At 34.6% G+C, this 17764-nt stretch overlaps 1 protein-coding gene across 6 annotated transcripts in view; it reads left to right on the forward strand.

Moving 5' to 3' along the window:
* The window catches only part of STRN3 (striatin 3), a 64050-nt gene that overhangs the window by 29482 nt on the left and 16804 nt on the right, over positions 1-17764 (forward strand). For 3 of the 6 annotated variants that reach the window (XM_068192988.1, XM_068192987.1, XM_068192989.1), the window contains exons 8-10: positions 3923-4033; positions 10219-10359; positions 15255-15388. In XM_068192988.1, coding sequence (XP_068049089.1) covers positions 3923-4033; positions 10219-10359; positions 15255-15388 — 386 coding nt within the window. The remainder of the gene's footprint in view (positions 1-3922; positions 4034-10218; positions 10360-15254; positions 15389-17764) is intronic. The other 3 variants (XM_068192990.1, XM_068192991.1, XM_068192992.1) reach the window with 3 other exon arrangements.

Below are 17764 nucleotides of genomic sequence, written 5' to 3' on the forward strand. Positions count from 1 at the left end.
CTTGTCCATTGAAATTCCAAGTTGTTGTTTCCAAGGATTGCTTTCCTGTGTGTTCTGTGTCTGGCATTTTCTTAAGTAGTTACCAAATTTTAAGGTCTCTTAAAAATCTAATTGACCCACCACGCTTTTCATAGAGCTGTTTGAATGTTTTATATAACATTTTAAATGAACCCATAACAAAGTGAGGCAGAGCATTTTGGGATCTTGTACACACTTGTGACAGCTGACTAACTGCAGCAATCCCATTGCTACCAAAAAACTTGTATCTGAGACAAGAAAATGGGAAGGAGGAAATAAAACATAAACTTAGTTTCATCTTGCAAAGTATGTTCTCAGTTTTCCTGTATGAAGACAATTTTAATAAGTTTTTAATATTTTGTAGCTTACTATTTAAATCAGTCAAAGACATGCCTACAACTGTAGTAGCAATATTTTTTTCACAGGATGTCACTGATTTTAGTACAGATATTCTTTCCTTAAATGGGTATTTAAGGATACAGTCCATCAGATCTTGGGATTGTGTTAACTTTCTAAAGATCAGTGTAAATATGACAAGACTTCTTTGTTAACTATCACAAATAACATTATAAATACTGTCCCACTTAAATAATTTCTAAAATAATGCACGGCCTAAACCGATTTATTTTTTCCTGTCATGTTCTTTAAAACTCTAAGAAACTTGTTATTTCAAATATCTAGATCCATCCAGTTAGTTTTTTATGTTGAAGCGAAATTTAATTGAAATGAATATGTACTATTACTTCCTGAACAATTGCATCAATTATGAACTTGAATATTTCCGTTAAAATCCAAATTTTACTTCATAATGTTGTAGTTGCTCTGTTCTGTTTTCATAGTTTTTTTCTTTCTTCCTGTTTCTGTTTTCCTGTCATTAGCCTCCTTCTATCACTTCTTACCTTTGCAAATATTTAAACATTCTGAAAAAAAATTTAATATTTACTTCTCTAACTGGCTATAATGCTTTTATTTCATATCTGGAAAACATCTGATGTATAGGCTCTAAATATATTGCCTAGTTTTGCTTTAGTAATATTTACAGTACTTAATTGCAGAGTATTAGTTGTAGGTCCAACTTTCAATATCCTAAAGTATTTCAGCACCAAATTTGATAGTTACATTTTTGCTGTTGATGACTTCTTCACACCTGTTGTTTTGAAGTTTGGATTGCATTTCTTTTCTGCTGTATTATGGCTTTTTATGGACACATTATATTTCATGTAAGTGCCTTAGTTAACATACTTTGAGTGTTAAATTAATTCCAAACATTATGATTTAAAGTGTCCTGTCATGCAACATGTTTTACTTAGGAACAGCTTATCTTCAAAATAGTGAAAGATGAGCAAGTTCAAGCAGTGTTAAATGAAGAGTCAAAGTGATGTGACATACTAAAAAAAAAAAAAGTACAGTTTTAGATTAAAAAAAATATAAATTCCTTGTGGTGATTTAGTATCAAGAAAAAATGCATTTATAACTTCAGTTTGCTTAAGCAAACAGCAATATATACATATTATTAAATATTGTGCTACATATTGCAGATGGCACTATGTAGTTTCTTTTTTCTGCTTATGGTTTCATATGTTCATCTCTGGATTTCTCTTCCCCATGAAACACAAAAGTTCTCTTTACAGATGGACTATAAGTCAGAGAATGACTGTGCCCAGAATTCTGGGTGGCAGTGTGTGACTGAAATTCACAGTCGCTTGGGCCATCTTCAAAAAAATTTTAAAAATAGAAAAATTTAAAGCCAGCATTTCTCCACCCAGTTATACAGGTCAGTGGACATCCTGGGTCCTCTGTGCTGTCCTGTGTCAGTGTAGGGCAAAGAAGGTTACTCTTGGGGGCAATTGCAGAGGTCTTCTAGTTACATGGCTCTGTTCTGAAATAGCCTAATATATCTAGGCATGCTGGAGAAAAACACTGCTGGGTTTTCCTGAAAATCTTGTTTGAAATTTATTTCATAGCCTACCCAAATATTCCTGGATATTTTATCTAGTTTGCTATTTACAGCCTACATTTTTGCAGCCAACAGTGTTGGTTTTGAATATTTATGTTTGCAGGCTTGCGCTTTTCCTGTTTTCTGTTGACTGAATGAGCCCAGTTCCTTCAAATTGTTTGTCTTGATATTCAATGCCCTATTTGTTTTGCACTCTGCAGACATTTTCTAAACTTCCAGTGTAGTACACAGACTGAACATGTTACTTCAATTTTGTCTTTATCTGCACTGTCCCGGTTTAATGCACCACACTTTTTAAAATGTACCACAATTACATTATTTAGAATAGCATTACATTGATGTTAGATGTGGTCATCTTCTGGTTGAGTTTAATTCCCTAATCCTTCTCTGAAATGCTGCAACCTAGCTGATTTTTTTTCATTTTATTAATGGTGCTTTGGAATCTTATTAATTTGTTTTAATTAGATTTTAATGGAATTTTCTTTTAATTGAGTTTTAGTGGTTTTGATTTTTTTTCCTCTTTGATTGGGCATGTTCTCTGACTTATCTTTCTTTGCTTCTTGTGTTTCCTGAGTAATCACTCTTCCTCTCTGTCAATGCTTAGGCTCAGTGATCAGAAAGATTGAGGTCTTTGTGTTAGCAGTTTGGTAGATGTAGCTGTAGTTTGGTGTAGGATGTCATTGTTCCCTTCTCATTGCCAGAGTTCTTTGTGGACAAGGTCAGGGGCCTCTGCCATTATGCTGCCATTTCATGTTTCACTGCCTTTGCTATCTCTGTATTCCACTTCTGATCAAGATTGTCATTGAATGATGGTAGATGCATCATTATCCTAGGGTATCTGTCTGCTCATTCCTTGTCATGTTTTGTCATGAAATATGTACTTGGAATAACTCCTGTTGTTTTTATTCTAAATGCATGTTGCTTTGTTTCTGCAGTGTATGACTCCTCTTGTGTACTTCCATGATTGTAATGGTTATAACTTCAAAAATGGGTACAATCATATTTACAATATGATTGTAATAGAATATGATTGGAAGTTGGGAACTGAGGAACTAAATCTTGTGATTTTATGCCTAAAGCATTTGTGAGTATAAAGCTGAACTGGCCCACAAACCAAGTTTGGTTACTGCCTGGTTGTCTACTAGCAAAGTGTTTCTGCAAATGTTATGTTTATCTTTTTAGTAATTCTAAGTTTCCAGAAATGTTTGAGATGGATAGTTTAGAAAAGTGGAGACCTGACTTTTCATAAAGAAAAATTAACTCTGCAGTATTTGTCAAAAAGAAAAATATATGTCTTCTGAAACTACTGTGGAATGTTGTATTTCTACTAATTATGATTTAATTTCTGGAATGCAGTGGGATGTCCACCTGTGCAAATTACTTTTCTTCATCTTTATGTGAAAAACTGTATTTATAGACTTGTTTCTCTGGTTATATGTAGGAGCAAGATTTCTTTCTTTTGCATGTAGAATGAATGCGAAAGGATGCATGGTAGTCTTCATGAATAAACTGGCACTGACTTACTCAGCTTGCATTTTCATGAAAGATATAGCATGAATGCTTTTATTTGCTTATTCAACACTGGCTGAATAATTTCTTAACTCTGTCTTTCTAAAGATGCAGTAATTGTTTCTGAATACCAATGATTTCTTGTGTATTTTGAAGTATCTAACATAAACAGTTACTTATGAAGTTTAATTTGTTTGCTCCTTGGTAACAAATTAACATACAATTTTCAAATATGTAACTGATAATATACAGTAACTTGGAAAACTGTATGAAATGGAAGTTGGGTCTTTTATAAACTTAAAACGGAGACTGCACCTTTAAAATAAAGATTTATTAATAACTTTTATTAATGCTCTTATACAGCTATGACAGTAAATCACCAACAGCTTGCATTGCCAATTGCTGATTTGTTTTCTTTTAATAATATGCTGCATGTAGACAAAGATGACCTGTCCCCAACTGCTGAGGTTTGGGATGTAGACCAGGGACTAATAAGTAAACTGAAGGAACAGTACAAGAAGGAACGAAAGGGGAAGAAAGGGGTAAAGAGTAAGTGCAGATTCTGAATCTTGTAATACAACACATTTTGCCTATTTAAATAGAAGACGTTTTTTCTCATGAGTTCTGTTTGTTGTTGTTTTTTTTTTTTTTCCATTAAGCATCATTTTCTGTAATGGGGGCAACCAACTTTAACTTTCTACCTGCTGAATGTGAATATGTCAAAACCTGTGACAGCCATTTCATAAATGAGAAAAGTTGAAAAGACAAAAATTCAGGGTTAAAGAGGTGAAGAAAACTAAATGCAAAGAAATGTTAGTGTAAAAATAATTAACAACTTGCATTTTGAAGACATTCCTACACTTAAGAAGTTTTCTGAAAGATTAAAACTTCATCTGTTTCTTAAAGTATAATACTGTGATACTGTTGTGGGACTGGTGATTATTGGGCTTTTTCTGTGGATGGTAGGGTGGGTTTCTCTATTTACTTTTTGGGGTTTTTTTGATTTATTTTAATATGAGCTTGAATCAGTTCCTATTTATGGGCTTATAATTATTTTTACAGCCCCAGGCATAGAGAATTAGGAAATGCCTGTAATGTAAATACAAACTTTTTGGTGGCTTTATTTGGGAGATAATCTTTATTTTATAATGCCTTTCACTTTTCTGTCCATTTACCAACATTTTATTTGATATCCCTTTACTCCCTAAGTTTTCTGACCAGTTGACCTATTTTAACTATGTAGTTTAAACCAAAATTCAGGGTTGAACTACGTGATAAAAATGCTTTTGGAAATTGTTATCAACTATAACTATAAAGTTCTTAGTGCATAAAGTGGTATTAAATCTGTCATGATAGAATGGTTTGGCTTGGGAGGGACATTAAAGATCATCTAGTTCCAAGCGCTCTGCCATGGGTAGGGACAGCCACCTGACCAGGTGGCTCAGAGCCCCATCCAAGCTGTCCTTGAACACTTCAGGAATGGAGCACCTACAGCTTCTCTGGACTCCTGTTCCAGTAGTTCATTACTCTTACAGTAAAGAATTTCTTCCTAATATCCAATCTAAACCTATCCTTTTAGTTTAAATCCATTCCATGTATCTGGACTCACTCCATGTCCTTCCTGTGCTGGCACCCCAGAGCTGATGCAGCCCTGCAGGTGGGCTCTCACCAGAGCAGAGCAGAGGGGCAGAATCCCCTCCCTGGCCCTGCTGCCCACACTGCTTTGGATGCAGCCCAGGACACGTTTGGCTCTCTGGGCTGGGAGTGCCCATGGCTGGGGCATGTCCAGCCTCCCAGCCAGCAGCACCCCCAAGTCCTTCTGGGCAGGGCTGCTCTGGGTCTGTTCATCCCCAATCTGTGCTGGTCCTGGGGGTTGCCCTGACCCAGGTGCAGCACCAGCACCTGGTCTTGTTAAACCTCAGGAGATTCCTGTGGGCACACTTCTTGAGCTTGTCCAGGTCCCTCTGGATGGCATCCCATATTGCTTTAGAGAAGCTCCCATGGTTGCTATGCTTTTATTTTGGAAGTATTTTTTAACAATTTCTGGAGAGAACTAGTAAAAATTTTTTTCCTCAGTTTGAAAAACTGTATGGGTATACACTAACTAAATTACATGATAATTAAAATGCAACACTTCCTGATGACTTTTGTAATTATTAAGATTTTAATTTAACAGTTACTGGTCAGTTAGTGCATGTTGGTTATTTTTTCAGCATTTTTGCATGACTTGTACATACACATAAACATAAAAGCTTTGACAAAGCAAAGATTTTTAGTCTTTGCTTTAATGAGAGCCTGTATTAGTCATCTGCATGCCAATGTGTATCAGCACTAACATGTAAATCAGCCTTAACATGATATCAAATTTGCATGAAATATTTGGTAGGATTAGATATTTATTTTTAATACCAAAATGGACTTATTTTACTTGACATTTTCTTATTAAATTCTTTACATTTTAGACATTTTGAACAACAGTGACTGCAAAGTAACAGAAAGTTTTGTTCATCTAAAGGAATTTAGAAATCTTTGGTTCACAGAAGACAGTATTTAGGAGACAACTGTGTGTGACGGTGCTGAGAAGTGACATAAGTCATTATTTAGCGTTTTGAGTTTGAATTCTCCTTTGGGAAACCCTGAACACATATAGTCTTAAAAGGTGGTTTGTGAGATTCTTTGCTTGTCACATTCATGATGGTTTCTGATGAAAAATTAGCCTCTACATCACTGAGTTAATTGGATGAGAGACCTCCATACACAGAGTAAAAGTATGCATTCAAGGTTGGGCAAATTTATTTAAATATGATTTTGTAGACTTTTTTTCTCAGGTTTTTAACATTCTGAAACTGAAAATAATGTTGAAGGGCTTTTTTATTCCTGCTGCTCATGTCTGATCATTTGGGGTCTTCATCCTGAATATAAATCTCTTCCTTTACTCTTCATTGTTTTGACTTCTATCAGAATTTGTTTTGAGTACCATCAGAGCTTATCTGCATGGTAATATATATCATCATAAACATCAAACAAATGTACATTAAATGTCATCTTTTGCAATTCTTTGAAGACAGCACAATAAGACATTCTGATGGTTTCTTTTGTTGGATATGCATCTGTAACTGCCATAATCTGTATTTACACTGTAACATAACTGGGCAGACGCAGCCCTGGCCTCAGGTATGGAAACTTTTATTCCACATGTACACAGAAATAAGTGAACAGAAGTAGATCTGATTCTATATGGATGCTTCTCTAGGCAGTATCTCTGTTTCCTTTTGGGTGGAATATCTTAAGGTCGTCTTCTGTCAGCGCATATGTTTTTGTTCAGTAATACTCTTGTTTGCTGGGGAGAAAGAGGGTGTGTCCAGGTAGTCACCATGTTATGCTGAACTACTACCTCTTTATAAAAGGATCTTTAAAAATACCCCACCAAAACAATAACAAAAATCCACCACCTCACAACTTTAATTTCCTTTATAATGTCAGCTGTAAAATAATGCAAAATCTGTTTATTGAAGAGTTCTTTTGTTAAAAAACCCCAGAAGCAGAGAAACAAACCACACCTATCTAGGACTTGCTGTGATACATAGCTAAGGAGTTAGGTTTGATTTCTACAAAAGCAGGCTTCTCTTTTTAGTAATATGCTGAATTTAAGGCCTCTTTCTTGCCCAAATTTGATAAGATCAATTTTGGCAGGTAAGTCAGGGGATGACTGTTTTTCAGATGCAGCCTGTCACCTTTGCAGGAGAGGAGCTGTTACATAGCTCATTTCATTCTATCAGATCAGCATGATGTGTTCTCAGTTTGAAAGTTTTCACATCTTGTATATATGTATATGTATATATCACTGTTGAAATGAAGATACTTTTACTGTTTTTCCATAGCTTTTTGTGCTTTTTTTTTTTTTTTTTACTTTCCTGCTCTTTTCCTTCAGTTTAATTTTTCTTACAAAACAGTATCTGTCCCATTCACTTTCCTACCCTTGATTTCTGGAAATAGTTTAATAATTGATAGGACTGAAAAGAGATCTGAATTTTACCATCTTCATTACCATCACCTGTTCTTCACATACAAGGTATCTCTGTGTTACATTCAGACTTGGACTAATACATCTTGGACCTAATGGAGCTCTGCTTAAGGCTTCTCAGACTAAAATTTTTCATCACTTAATATTCAGTTATCTGTTTCACTTTTGATCTCTGAAGGACAGTACACTGAGATGGTACTGTAACTTTTGCTTCTGTTCATACCAGCTCTATCAATTTTTTTGTCTTTGGCTTTTTTTGAGGGTAAAAAAGGGTCATTGCGTTTTGTGCCTTGAACATAGCTGCTTATGCAGAGACGGCACATTCTTTTCTTTAAAAATCTCCTTGTAACATTTACAATACTTGAACAGTTATATGAGGGTACACTTGCACTTACTTGAAAGCAGAAACTTGTACAGTCTTCTGTAGTGGTGGTACAGTCCTGAATATTGACACATTTTTCAGCATGAAATGCAGTTTGGAACAGCAGCTGCTCCTTTGTAAACTCTCTGTATTGTATGATGATTGAGGACTGCTCTGAGGTTATGCCTGAAGCACAAGAAGTGCCCAAACATACTGAAAAACACTAAAAGGCAATGCTATCAGTCTCCTTATTAGTGACAAACTAAATGAATGGCTGCTTAAAGGTAGCAGAGCAGAGGGGCTACTTCTAGTTTCTTCTGAGTGTGCTTTGAGACAAACTTCTCATATGTTTGGCATGAAAGTACCTTGAGAAGATTCTTTCAGTTCAGATAGAGTAAGAGCTTGTGAGCCATTTATGGCATTTTGCATCAATGTGTTGAACAGTGCATGCATATCAATGTGGAGAACACAAGTGGTGTTTTCTTGTGGAAAGCAAAGAGTTCGTTAAAGTAAACAGTTTAGGGTCCCAGTCATGACTTTTATCCTGTCATTTCATTGATTGCTCTATAATAGCTTCAAGAATATATCTGCTCCTGGTCACCGTAGGTGCCTGGCTGATGCCTGACTGTAATAAAGACAAAGACAAGCTTTGTAGTCTGTATGGTGTAGAGATCTGTCCTTTTTAAGAGCGACTTTTCTTATGTGACATGTCACCTGCTGGCTGCAATATTAAGTACTATACTTTAGAAATGAAATCCTTTCAGTATAGTGCATGTTAGAAAAAAAGTGTGTTGGTTCAAAAGAGATTTCTCATTATTATTTTACATTCACTTCATCAGCTGGGATCACAGGTTTCTAGACATTCTCCTAGAGGAGAGTGAAACGAAACTAAACTGCTCAAGTCATCTGTTTTGTGAGGAAAGCTTTTGGAAGCCAGTTTTATTCTCAGATTGCTTCTGGGTAGCAGTCTTTGTATATTTATCTAGAATGCTAAGTATTCCATGAAGGAAAGAAAAAATACCAAAAGCAGAAGAAGGAAATATAGGGAGTTTTATTACTTGGCAAGATGAGAATGTTTTGCAAATATTAATGAGAATAGTTATATAGCATTGTTTTAGGGGTATGTGGGGTAAACTTCCTGTAATTCTTCAATAAATACTTTTTGTTGTCATCCCTCTCTGCAGGGAATTCTCCATTATCTTTAGAGAATTCTGTTATTCATAGACACTTACTTTTGAACACATTGATTTGAACCAGTAAGATCTAAATTGATCATATACTTTATGAAAGTATATTTTAGTGTTTAACTGTTCAAAAAAAATGGTTCTGAGTTTGATAAGTCATTTGTAATCATAGTGTTTACATTTTAAGTTTTTGGCAATAAAGGCTTTGGTTTAGTTTCAGTTTCCTCTTTAATAAATGTGAGACATGTCACCTCAATATAAGAACTTGTTCACTAATGCTTCCTTTACTAAACCCTGCTTGCAGTCCCAGGAATGGCTGTTTTACTGGTTGAAATGTGGTTATGACTTTCATCATTATGGTTTGTTTTCTTTAAAGAGGTTCTCTCTTCAGCTTTATAATTGAAGCTTGACTTTAGGACATGGAAACTATGAAGGTGAAAGCAGGAGTGGATTTAGTAATTCAAAGATATTTTAAATTATACTTTTTTTGTTTGCTGATGTCTACATATTAATTAAATGTGCATATAATTCAGAATGCTTTGTTTCTAGAAGCTTGCTTTTATAGTAATTTTAATATAATATACATCTACAGTTTCATACAGTGGTGGAAGCATTCTTGCTGCTGTGTTTAACCAACACTTCATACAATTTAAACACCATTCAAAGCAGGGAAAGTTAATTGTTCGTTGCACCCCCATTATGAGTTGTCTGTACTTTTGCTCTCATTTTTAAGCTTATTTTTAATTAGCACTCTGTTTTTTAATGTTAAATTGTTTAGTATAGTTAAAGTTGTGTAATATTATTAGAAAATGTTTAATTCATATGTTTTTTGTTTAATAGTAAATGTTCTTTTAGTATTTGGCTTGACTTTCCAGTAGGGCTGTAAGATGATTTTCTCTTTCCTACAGGAAATTGTAGAATAGATCTACAGAACACAAAGGAGTTATTCTTTGATTTAGTGAATTAAAATTGTTTGCATGTAGTTTTCAGATCTGGTGTATTAACTCCTGCTTTTGATTTCCAAAATATTACTAAACAAAAGCAAAGCACTATTTATTTTAAGGAGGTCCCATCAGTAATTATTCTTATTTAATGGGTTTTTAGACTTCAGTCAAGTCAAGCGGTAGCAATCAAATGAATTTTTGCTGCTGACATTAATTTACAGGAGTCAACAGGACAAAACTTCACGACATGATAGCTGATCTGGGCGATGATGAGATACCCCACATCCCTTCAGGAATCATTAATCAATCTAGGTCACCCTCTTCTAGAATGACTGATCATGAAGGTGCAAGAGCAGAGGAAGGTACAAAAAATTCAGCTACTTACTATATTTCAGGAGATTTCTTTTAGAAAGCACACGCTTTAATTTATTATCCCCTCTGTAAAGCTGAATGCTTTACAGAGTTGCAGTTGCAGATTGCCACATTATTATTTTACTTGCAATTCTTCCCAAATGGTTTTATGAGAATATGGCTTGAGTTTCTGTGGCTTTTTATAACTCACCATTATTTCATGAGTTTTTTTAAATAACTTCATGTACAGCAGTGTGTTCTGACACTATTCACTATTAAATCCCTGTTTGGAGACACCCCCCGCCTTAGCAAAACCTTTCACAAATAGGTTGTTATTTATTGAGAGAAAAAAAGGTGAGTATTAAGATTTGATGCACAGTTTGGATTTTAAAATGAAAAGTGGTGATTTCAGTTATGGGACTAATTAGTCTCTTTTCCTCAAATTTAATGTTCTCTTTTATAAAATTCCCTTGGTGTACATACACAAATTTACAAGGACGCTATGTATTTAAGTTTCAGGATTATCTTTGGCAATGAAAATTAGTGGCAAGCTATTATATATAAAGTCAAAAATCTTGTATTTCTCTTTAAAGTTTTTTGTTTTAAAAGAATGATTTTCCTGTTATTAGATTTGAAATTAGAATACCATTATGTAAATTTTCCTCTGCTTAGAACATACTCATTCAAAATACTCCAGTGTTTTCAGATTTGGCTCTTTTAGGATGATCTGTGACCCATAAGCCCCAGCATGGTATCAACTGTAGCAGAAATAGAATTTGCTTTACTACTGATTCCAGGAATCGGTTCGTTCTCCTGTTCTATTTCACCCTTGGCCTCACAAATACCTGTCAACAGGCAAGCAGAAAACAACCCCAAACCACATTTCAAGGAGGCTTTTTTGTTGCTCTCCCAAACTGTCATTTTACAACAGTCATCTTATTTACTGCCTTCCTTTTCATCTTTGTTTTTATTTCCATCTTCAAGATGAAGCAGTATCAAATTTACTTGTGGAGTGCAATTGAAAAAGCTACAGATGAAAATCCACTTGCTAAAACTTGTAGACATATATTTAGGTTGCTTTTAGGTTTAGTATTTACATGCTTTAGGTTGCCTTTTAGCCATGTTTAGGTATTAAGGCCATGTGACTCTACAGTTACAATTTTCTAGGTCTGTCTTAGGCTGTTTTTCTTAGGCCATACATGTCGTACAAAGGAACACAGACACAGACCTTGTTACAGACAGGGATGTTGTCTCAGGTAGAGGCCTTACATCTAAAATAATACTGAACAAAATATTTTTGAAGAAATAGATACTAGATTTGAATTTGATAGGGACTAGCTTTTATTGCCTGGTTCTTGTAGCACAAACACTATGTTAGCCTTCAAGTAAAGAATGTTGATATTGTTCAAATAAACTGCTTTCATGTTTATATTTTCATGCTGCTTAACGTGTCCATGTGTTTTTAACTTGTCAGTGTAGTTTGCTCTTTATTTATTAAGAGTAATAATATTAATATCTCTGTCATCTTATCTGCTCATTTTGGTTTCTGCATAGTTTTAAATTTGAATATTAGAGTGCAAGTTCTGCTATTTCTATCCTGAATGCTATGTGACTTTTGAGTTTTCGTCTGTACCGTATGGTGCAAAGCTGCAAATAAAACAGGCATTGTTGTATTTGAATTCCTTCTAGGTGTGTTACTAGGCCAAATACTTCATTATCATAAATTATAGATTTTGCACCATGCTGTACAAATACAGGTTTTACTCAATTATTTCTTCAGCTGTGTTCTAAAGGCTAAGATTTTGCAGATAACTTTAGGCTTTCTTCCTGGGATACACTAGCCTATGCTGAGGAATTTTATCAATCCATAGTTTTCTTGTGACTGTATGGAAGTTTTATGCCACACTTCAAAATATTACAGTTCTAACATAGTGGTTGATAATTTTTTCTTGAAGGGGGTTCAGGGAGGAACTGGCTCCAACTGGTTTGGAATATCTCTTTTATACCTCTAAAGGTGTGAGAGTTTGGGTTTGCATTTTTTGTTCTTGTTTTTTGTCTGTTTGTTTGTTTTTCACTCTGAACTCCCTGGTTAAATATGATGTTATGCCATAATCACACTTGATAATTTTGGCCATGAGAAATTGGAGTTTCCATTTCAGCATATTCTGTTACTTTCAGAAAAGGTATCAGCATGATTTTCCATCCGGTGTAGAGAGAATTACTTTCTTCACTGGTTGTTTTTCAGTTTTAATATCTATCTATTGCAGGGCTGTCAATCTACAGATTGACAGAAAAAAAGCAGTAACAGCTAATTGCTTGGGTATGAACAGCTGCTTTTCACGTACCACATATTAACTTTGTGGGAAACAAGGTTGAGTTGTCCCTGTTGTACAGTAGACAACAACAGCCTATATGAGCATACATATCTGATCAGAGATTAAAGCAGTTTCAGTTTGTACAAGTATTACTGCTTGATTTTGACTTAATTATGTATGATGTCAAGAACTTGAAGGAAAGAAGTGCTGGTAACGATTGGCTAAGCAAATATTTAATTATACGATTTTATATTTAAATATTTATTTCACCTAGTTTCACCTACAAAAGGACTTGTACAATCACATTTTAACTTTATATTTATTGATTGCAAACTCAGTTAAGCATTTATATTATGCTATGAGAATAATATTTTATTGTGTGTTAGAAAAATTTTATTTAACTATCATTTGCATATATCTATTGATACATTGTTTTGGTATCTGAAGATCTGGGTCTTTATTTTTAGTAGCTGTAACATCATGCATTTTTCATTGTGTTACTATTCTGCCTTTTCTTTTTTTACAAAAGCGGTTTGCAGCCATTTTTTAAACTTCTCAAATATGCCTGACTTTAAAATATGAAATTCACAAATAAATTATAGAACACACTGTACATACATACGGGCAACTTTAGTATTGAGAAGTAGTCTTCTGAATTTTGACTAGCATTAATTTTGGAGCTTTAAATAAAGAGATAGTGACTCATGCAAACAAAACTTGATGAATTTGTAGGTTCTTGATGTGGTGGTCCTTAATTTTTATTATAAAGCACACGAAAGTTGATCTGTTAAGGTCAGGTGACATTAGTTTCACAAAGAATTAGTATGACAAGTTACCGGCCTTACCTAAACCTTGTGGGCCTGTCCTAAAGGAGTAACAGGAAAGTAAATATGTGTTTTGTAGGAATGTGTCTTTTTTGAAATAGAAATGGTTTGTAGTAGACTGTCAAATACAGGTTTTTAGTAAATTACTAATGGAAATGAAAAGCTTTTTCATATAAGAGCATGGTAAGCCATTTTGGGCTGTTAATGTAATGTAGCATTCTTCTAAGTCAAACTTGTATAGATTGTGAATATTTTTAGAAGAGGTGATTGTGCATAGTTAGAATATTGTTTGCTCTTTTAATTTAACGGTTGTATTGGCTATGCTAATGAAGATACATTTCTTAATAGTGTGATAGTTCCGAAGCATTAAAACCTGTTTTATTCTTGAGAAGTGATGTATTTAGATCTAGCTAGACTAGACTGGCTTCTCTTTGCCTAGCCCTAGCAGTGGTGCCAGGCATCTATAACTTTACACCTGGTTTCAGTCACTTTTGTTCTGTGGGAGTGGATCAGAGCTAGGTTACCATTCAGATAGTGGCCATACAGAATAAAGGAGATGTGTGTTTTAAACAGGAATGTGTTAATCATTAGTCCTCTTGCTTGGAACTACTTCTAGAAGACAAAACACCCAGGAAACTGGAAACTCTACTCTGAGATTGAAGGGTTTTCTAGAAGGATAAGAAATACGGAGTGACATTCAAGTGAGGCCATAACTCAGTGAAATTCAAAAGATCAGAAACACTGCCAGATCAGTGAAATTCAAAAGTCAAGCAAATTTCATTTTTCAAGATGTCAAGTATAATTTAACATATTTTGCAGATGCTTATACTTAGCTAAAGTTCACACAGACCTTAATTTTACATACTCTACTTAACAAGTGTTGCTGTTTCTGAGTGGAAAACTGGGAAGTAAAAGTGGCTTCTAAAATGTGGTGAAGCATTGCAATGTTTAAGCCTTCATTCCTGTTCCTTACTGCTAAGTAGATATTTGTGGGTTGAGGGCGATTTACAGAATCATTAAGGAGGGTAAAAAATATGGGTGAATATTTTAAACTTTATTATTCAGATGTGAATTCATAGTGAATAGCTATATATAAACTTTTATTCATTCTAAATGATAATTAACAGAAATGTTAAATTTTAATTTGAGGAAGGCATAGCTAGACAACATGCGTATCAATTGAGTGTACTTTAAAATTAGAATCCAAAATTATGCTGAGAAACTCAGAGAGGAAGTGAATAAATAATAGATGTTTTCATTTTTTCAGTTGTCTGAGAAAACTCAGAACGGAAGAGATTTTTTGCAGGAGTCTTTTGCCTGAGTGATTAAAAATATTCAGTGTACAAGTAGAAATACTTGACTAGTATAAAACACAAAGACATTTGCAAGTGGATAGAAGGCAGGAAGCATGGTATAATGAATGAAAAACTCAGCTGAGAATTTGGAAACTTGGGATGTACATTTGGTATTGCAGTGTAAAGTAGTGTCAGTCAAGTCACTTGTCAGTATCAACACCTCTGTAAAAGTAAGATGAAAACAAATGATGAAGCATGATACAAGAGTTGTGTATATAATGTGTGTGTGTTTGCACATGTGTGTGTGTCTTCATGCTCTTGGTTTTTGTTTTTTTTTTTTAGTTGGGGCTGTATGTAGTACATGCAAGTTCAATTTTAAGCTCTCTTTTGCTGTTAAGTGATGAATAATGCAGCTTTTCATCAGTTTGAATTACTCTGTTGAGACTTAAAGAAATTGTTTTGTTCTTTGTAGCTGAGCCAATAACGTTTCCACCTGGAGGAGGCAAGTCATTTATTATGGGTTCTGATGATGTGTTGTTAAGTGTACTGGGCCTTGGAGACCTTGCAGACTTGACAGTAACAAATGATGCAGACTATAGTTATGATGTAAGTGCAATTTTATTTTAAAATTCTTTATACAGTTTAACCAATAGTAGTTGGGTCCCCTCTCCTCAACCCTGAACATTACTTATGCACTTCTTTAGTAAAAGATGTTACTTGGAATGGAAGAGCGCCTTGCGAATAAGCTAAGTAATTTGGGTTACCAGAATTGAGTGAGATGACTTGGGTTTTTTTCTACATTAATAATTTAATTCAGATTTTGTCACTGGGAGGGGAAATGTATTGTGACATAAAATACATACTAATGTCTTAACATGACCAAAATGACAGTTACATATTGAAATGGAGTGTTGAGTAGGCATGGCATGAAACACAAATATTGATATTAATTTATTTATTTGCTGTCCTTTGATGAGTAAGTAGGGTTAACAGCATACACTGTATATATAGTAATATATTTCAGATGTAAGCTTTTAGGGGGTATTTTTATTATAATCCAGAGTGTTCTGACATTCCTTTGACTATATTCATTAAGCTTCTACCAATAGTGTTAAACGAATTTTTCATTGGCTAGTAACATAGGATGGCTGGTTAGGGAAGTGTTCAGGTAAGTTTTGCATGAAGTATTGTATTTAAAAAGTCTTGTATTAGCTTGACTGCAAATTGCAACTTCATAGTGTATTGCTGTATTTTGTGAACTACAAATTCTTTATAAAACAGTGTGTAGCCATTTTGCTTATTCCGAGATGGAGGGATATTTAGCGGCAAGCCAGGACTAAGCTCAGAAAGCATTGCATTTATTATAACTGATGCCAGATAACAAATGTGTTGCATGAGAATCTGTGCTACTTGTGACAAACCTGACAAAACAGTTTTTGTGGTGTGAAGAGTGATGCAGAATAGAGGTTACCTTTGCTCTTGGGAAACTTGAAGCATACAATAGCTGATGAATACACAAATACGAAGTGCTGCCTGAGCTAATAAGAAATATGCAGTGGCAGCACACATTTGTTAAAGGTTAGAAGGTGTTAATCATCCTGTAGATTAAGTTGATCTTACTTTTTCAATGTAGTTGAATTTTCAAAAATTTTTCACTGAAACCCTTAAACCCCTGAGGTTCTTTAATTTCAGCTTGGTTTGGGAGCTGAGTGGGAAGACGTTATTTCATGCTCTAATATCTGGTGTATAAGGAGACAAAAGATAGAAATAGAGTTTTTCTTACTAGACCATTTGCTGAAAATGAGTTGTGATTGACTATGATTGTCACTCGGTTTCCCTGCTTCTTGTCCAGTCCTCCTTTCCCAGTACTCATAGGATATTTTCTTCCTTTTAAAGCATAGCTGAAAAATGCACAGTGGCTTCTGACTGTGTGTGTCAGAAAAAAAAAAAAACAGGCATAAAATAACACAGATGGCAACTTTTTTTTTTTAATATATTTAAGATGACACTGTCCTGTTATGACTTTGAAGAGGCTGGAATTCAGATGCTATTAGTTTTTCAGGACAATGTTTCTTTAGGTTAAAAATTCCATTATAGTTTTTAATTGCTGAAGTTGTTACCTCATAGCCATGGATTTGCAGCACAGTAAGACCATGTCTTGCACCTGTGATAGAGTACAAGAGCATGGTAGTCTAATGCCCTTGTAAGCTTAGGTGAAGTCACCTCCTTTTCCAGTATATCTTCAGACAAGGAGGTATGACACTAAGTTTATGTGTAAGTAAAACAAGAACAACGGAAAAACCTCAAACCAGAACACTTAATGCATTTGCTCCCAATAGGTCCATGCTCTTCAAATAGCTTTTGTGAGCCATTAGAATGCATTAATAAATAAAGCCACACAGACTTCCATTAGCTTTCATGCATCACTCCTTGATGAGTGTTGTATTTTGAAAAGGAGAGGATATGAATACAGGATGGGGGTTAAGTATAAATCTTAAGAATTTCAGCTATAAGTCAGAAGATTTCTGTATGCTTGGTTAAATTCAAAGATTGTCTCCAAGACTAGTCATCTGGTAAACAGTAGTCATCTCAAGTCATGTCTTTTTTATTATCTAGTTACTTATATTGACCTCAGTGTATGTAGTTGTTTGCATGCTGAGGGAATAATGGTGCCAAATCAAATGCCCGCATTTGTATATTATTTGATTCCATAGCACCAGAGAATGGTGTTTTTCTGCAGTATGACTGACTAAAAAATGAAAAGCTTTCCTTTATCAGAGCCTGTAAACTTGGAAATCTCCAATAAGTTACAACATTATGAAGGAAAAAAAAGTAACATTAAAACATAAAAAGACACTGACTGCAGTTATTAATTATTATTCTCTAAATTTTTTTTTTGCTGTTGGGGAGTACTAGTTTGACATAGGGAGATGCATGTCTCCTTACAGTGTGTTAGGATTCTCTTGACTGCAGGGGCAAGGA

This window comes from Anomalospiza imberbis, chromosome 6 (assembly GCF_031753505.1).
Source record: "Anomalospiza imberbis isolate Cuckoo-Finch-1a 21T00152 chromosome 6, ASM3175350v1, whole genome shotgun sequence".
In the NCBI taxonomy this organism is placed as follows: domain Eukaryota; kingdom Metazoa; phylum Chordata; class Aves; order Passeriformes; family Viduidae; genus Anomalospiza; species Anomalospiza imberbis.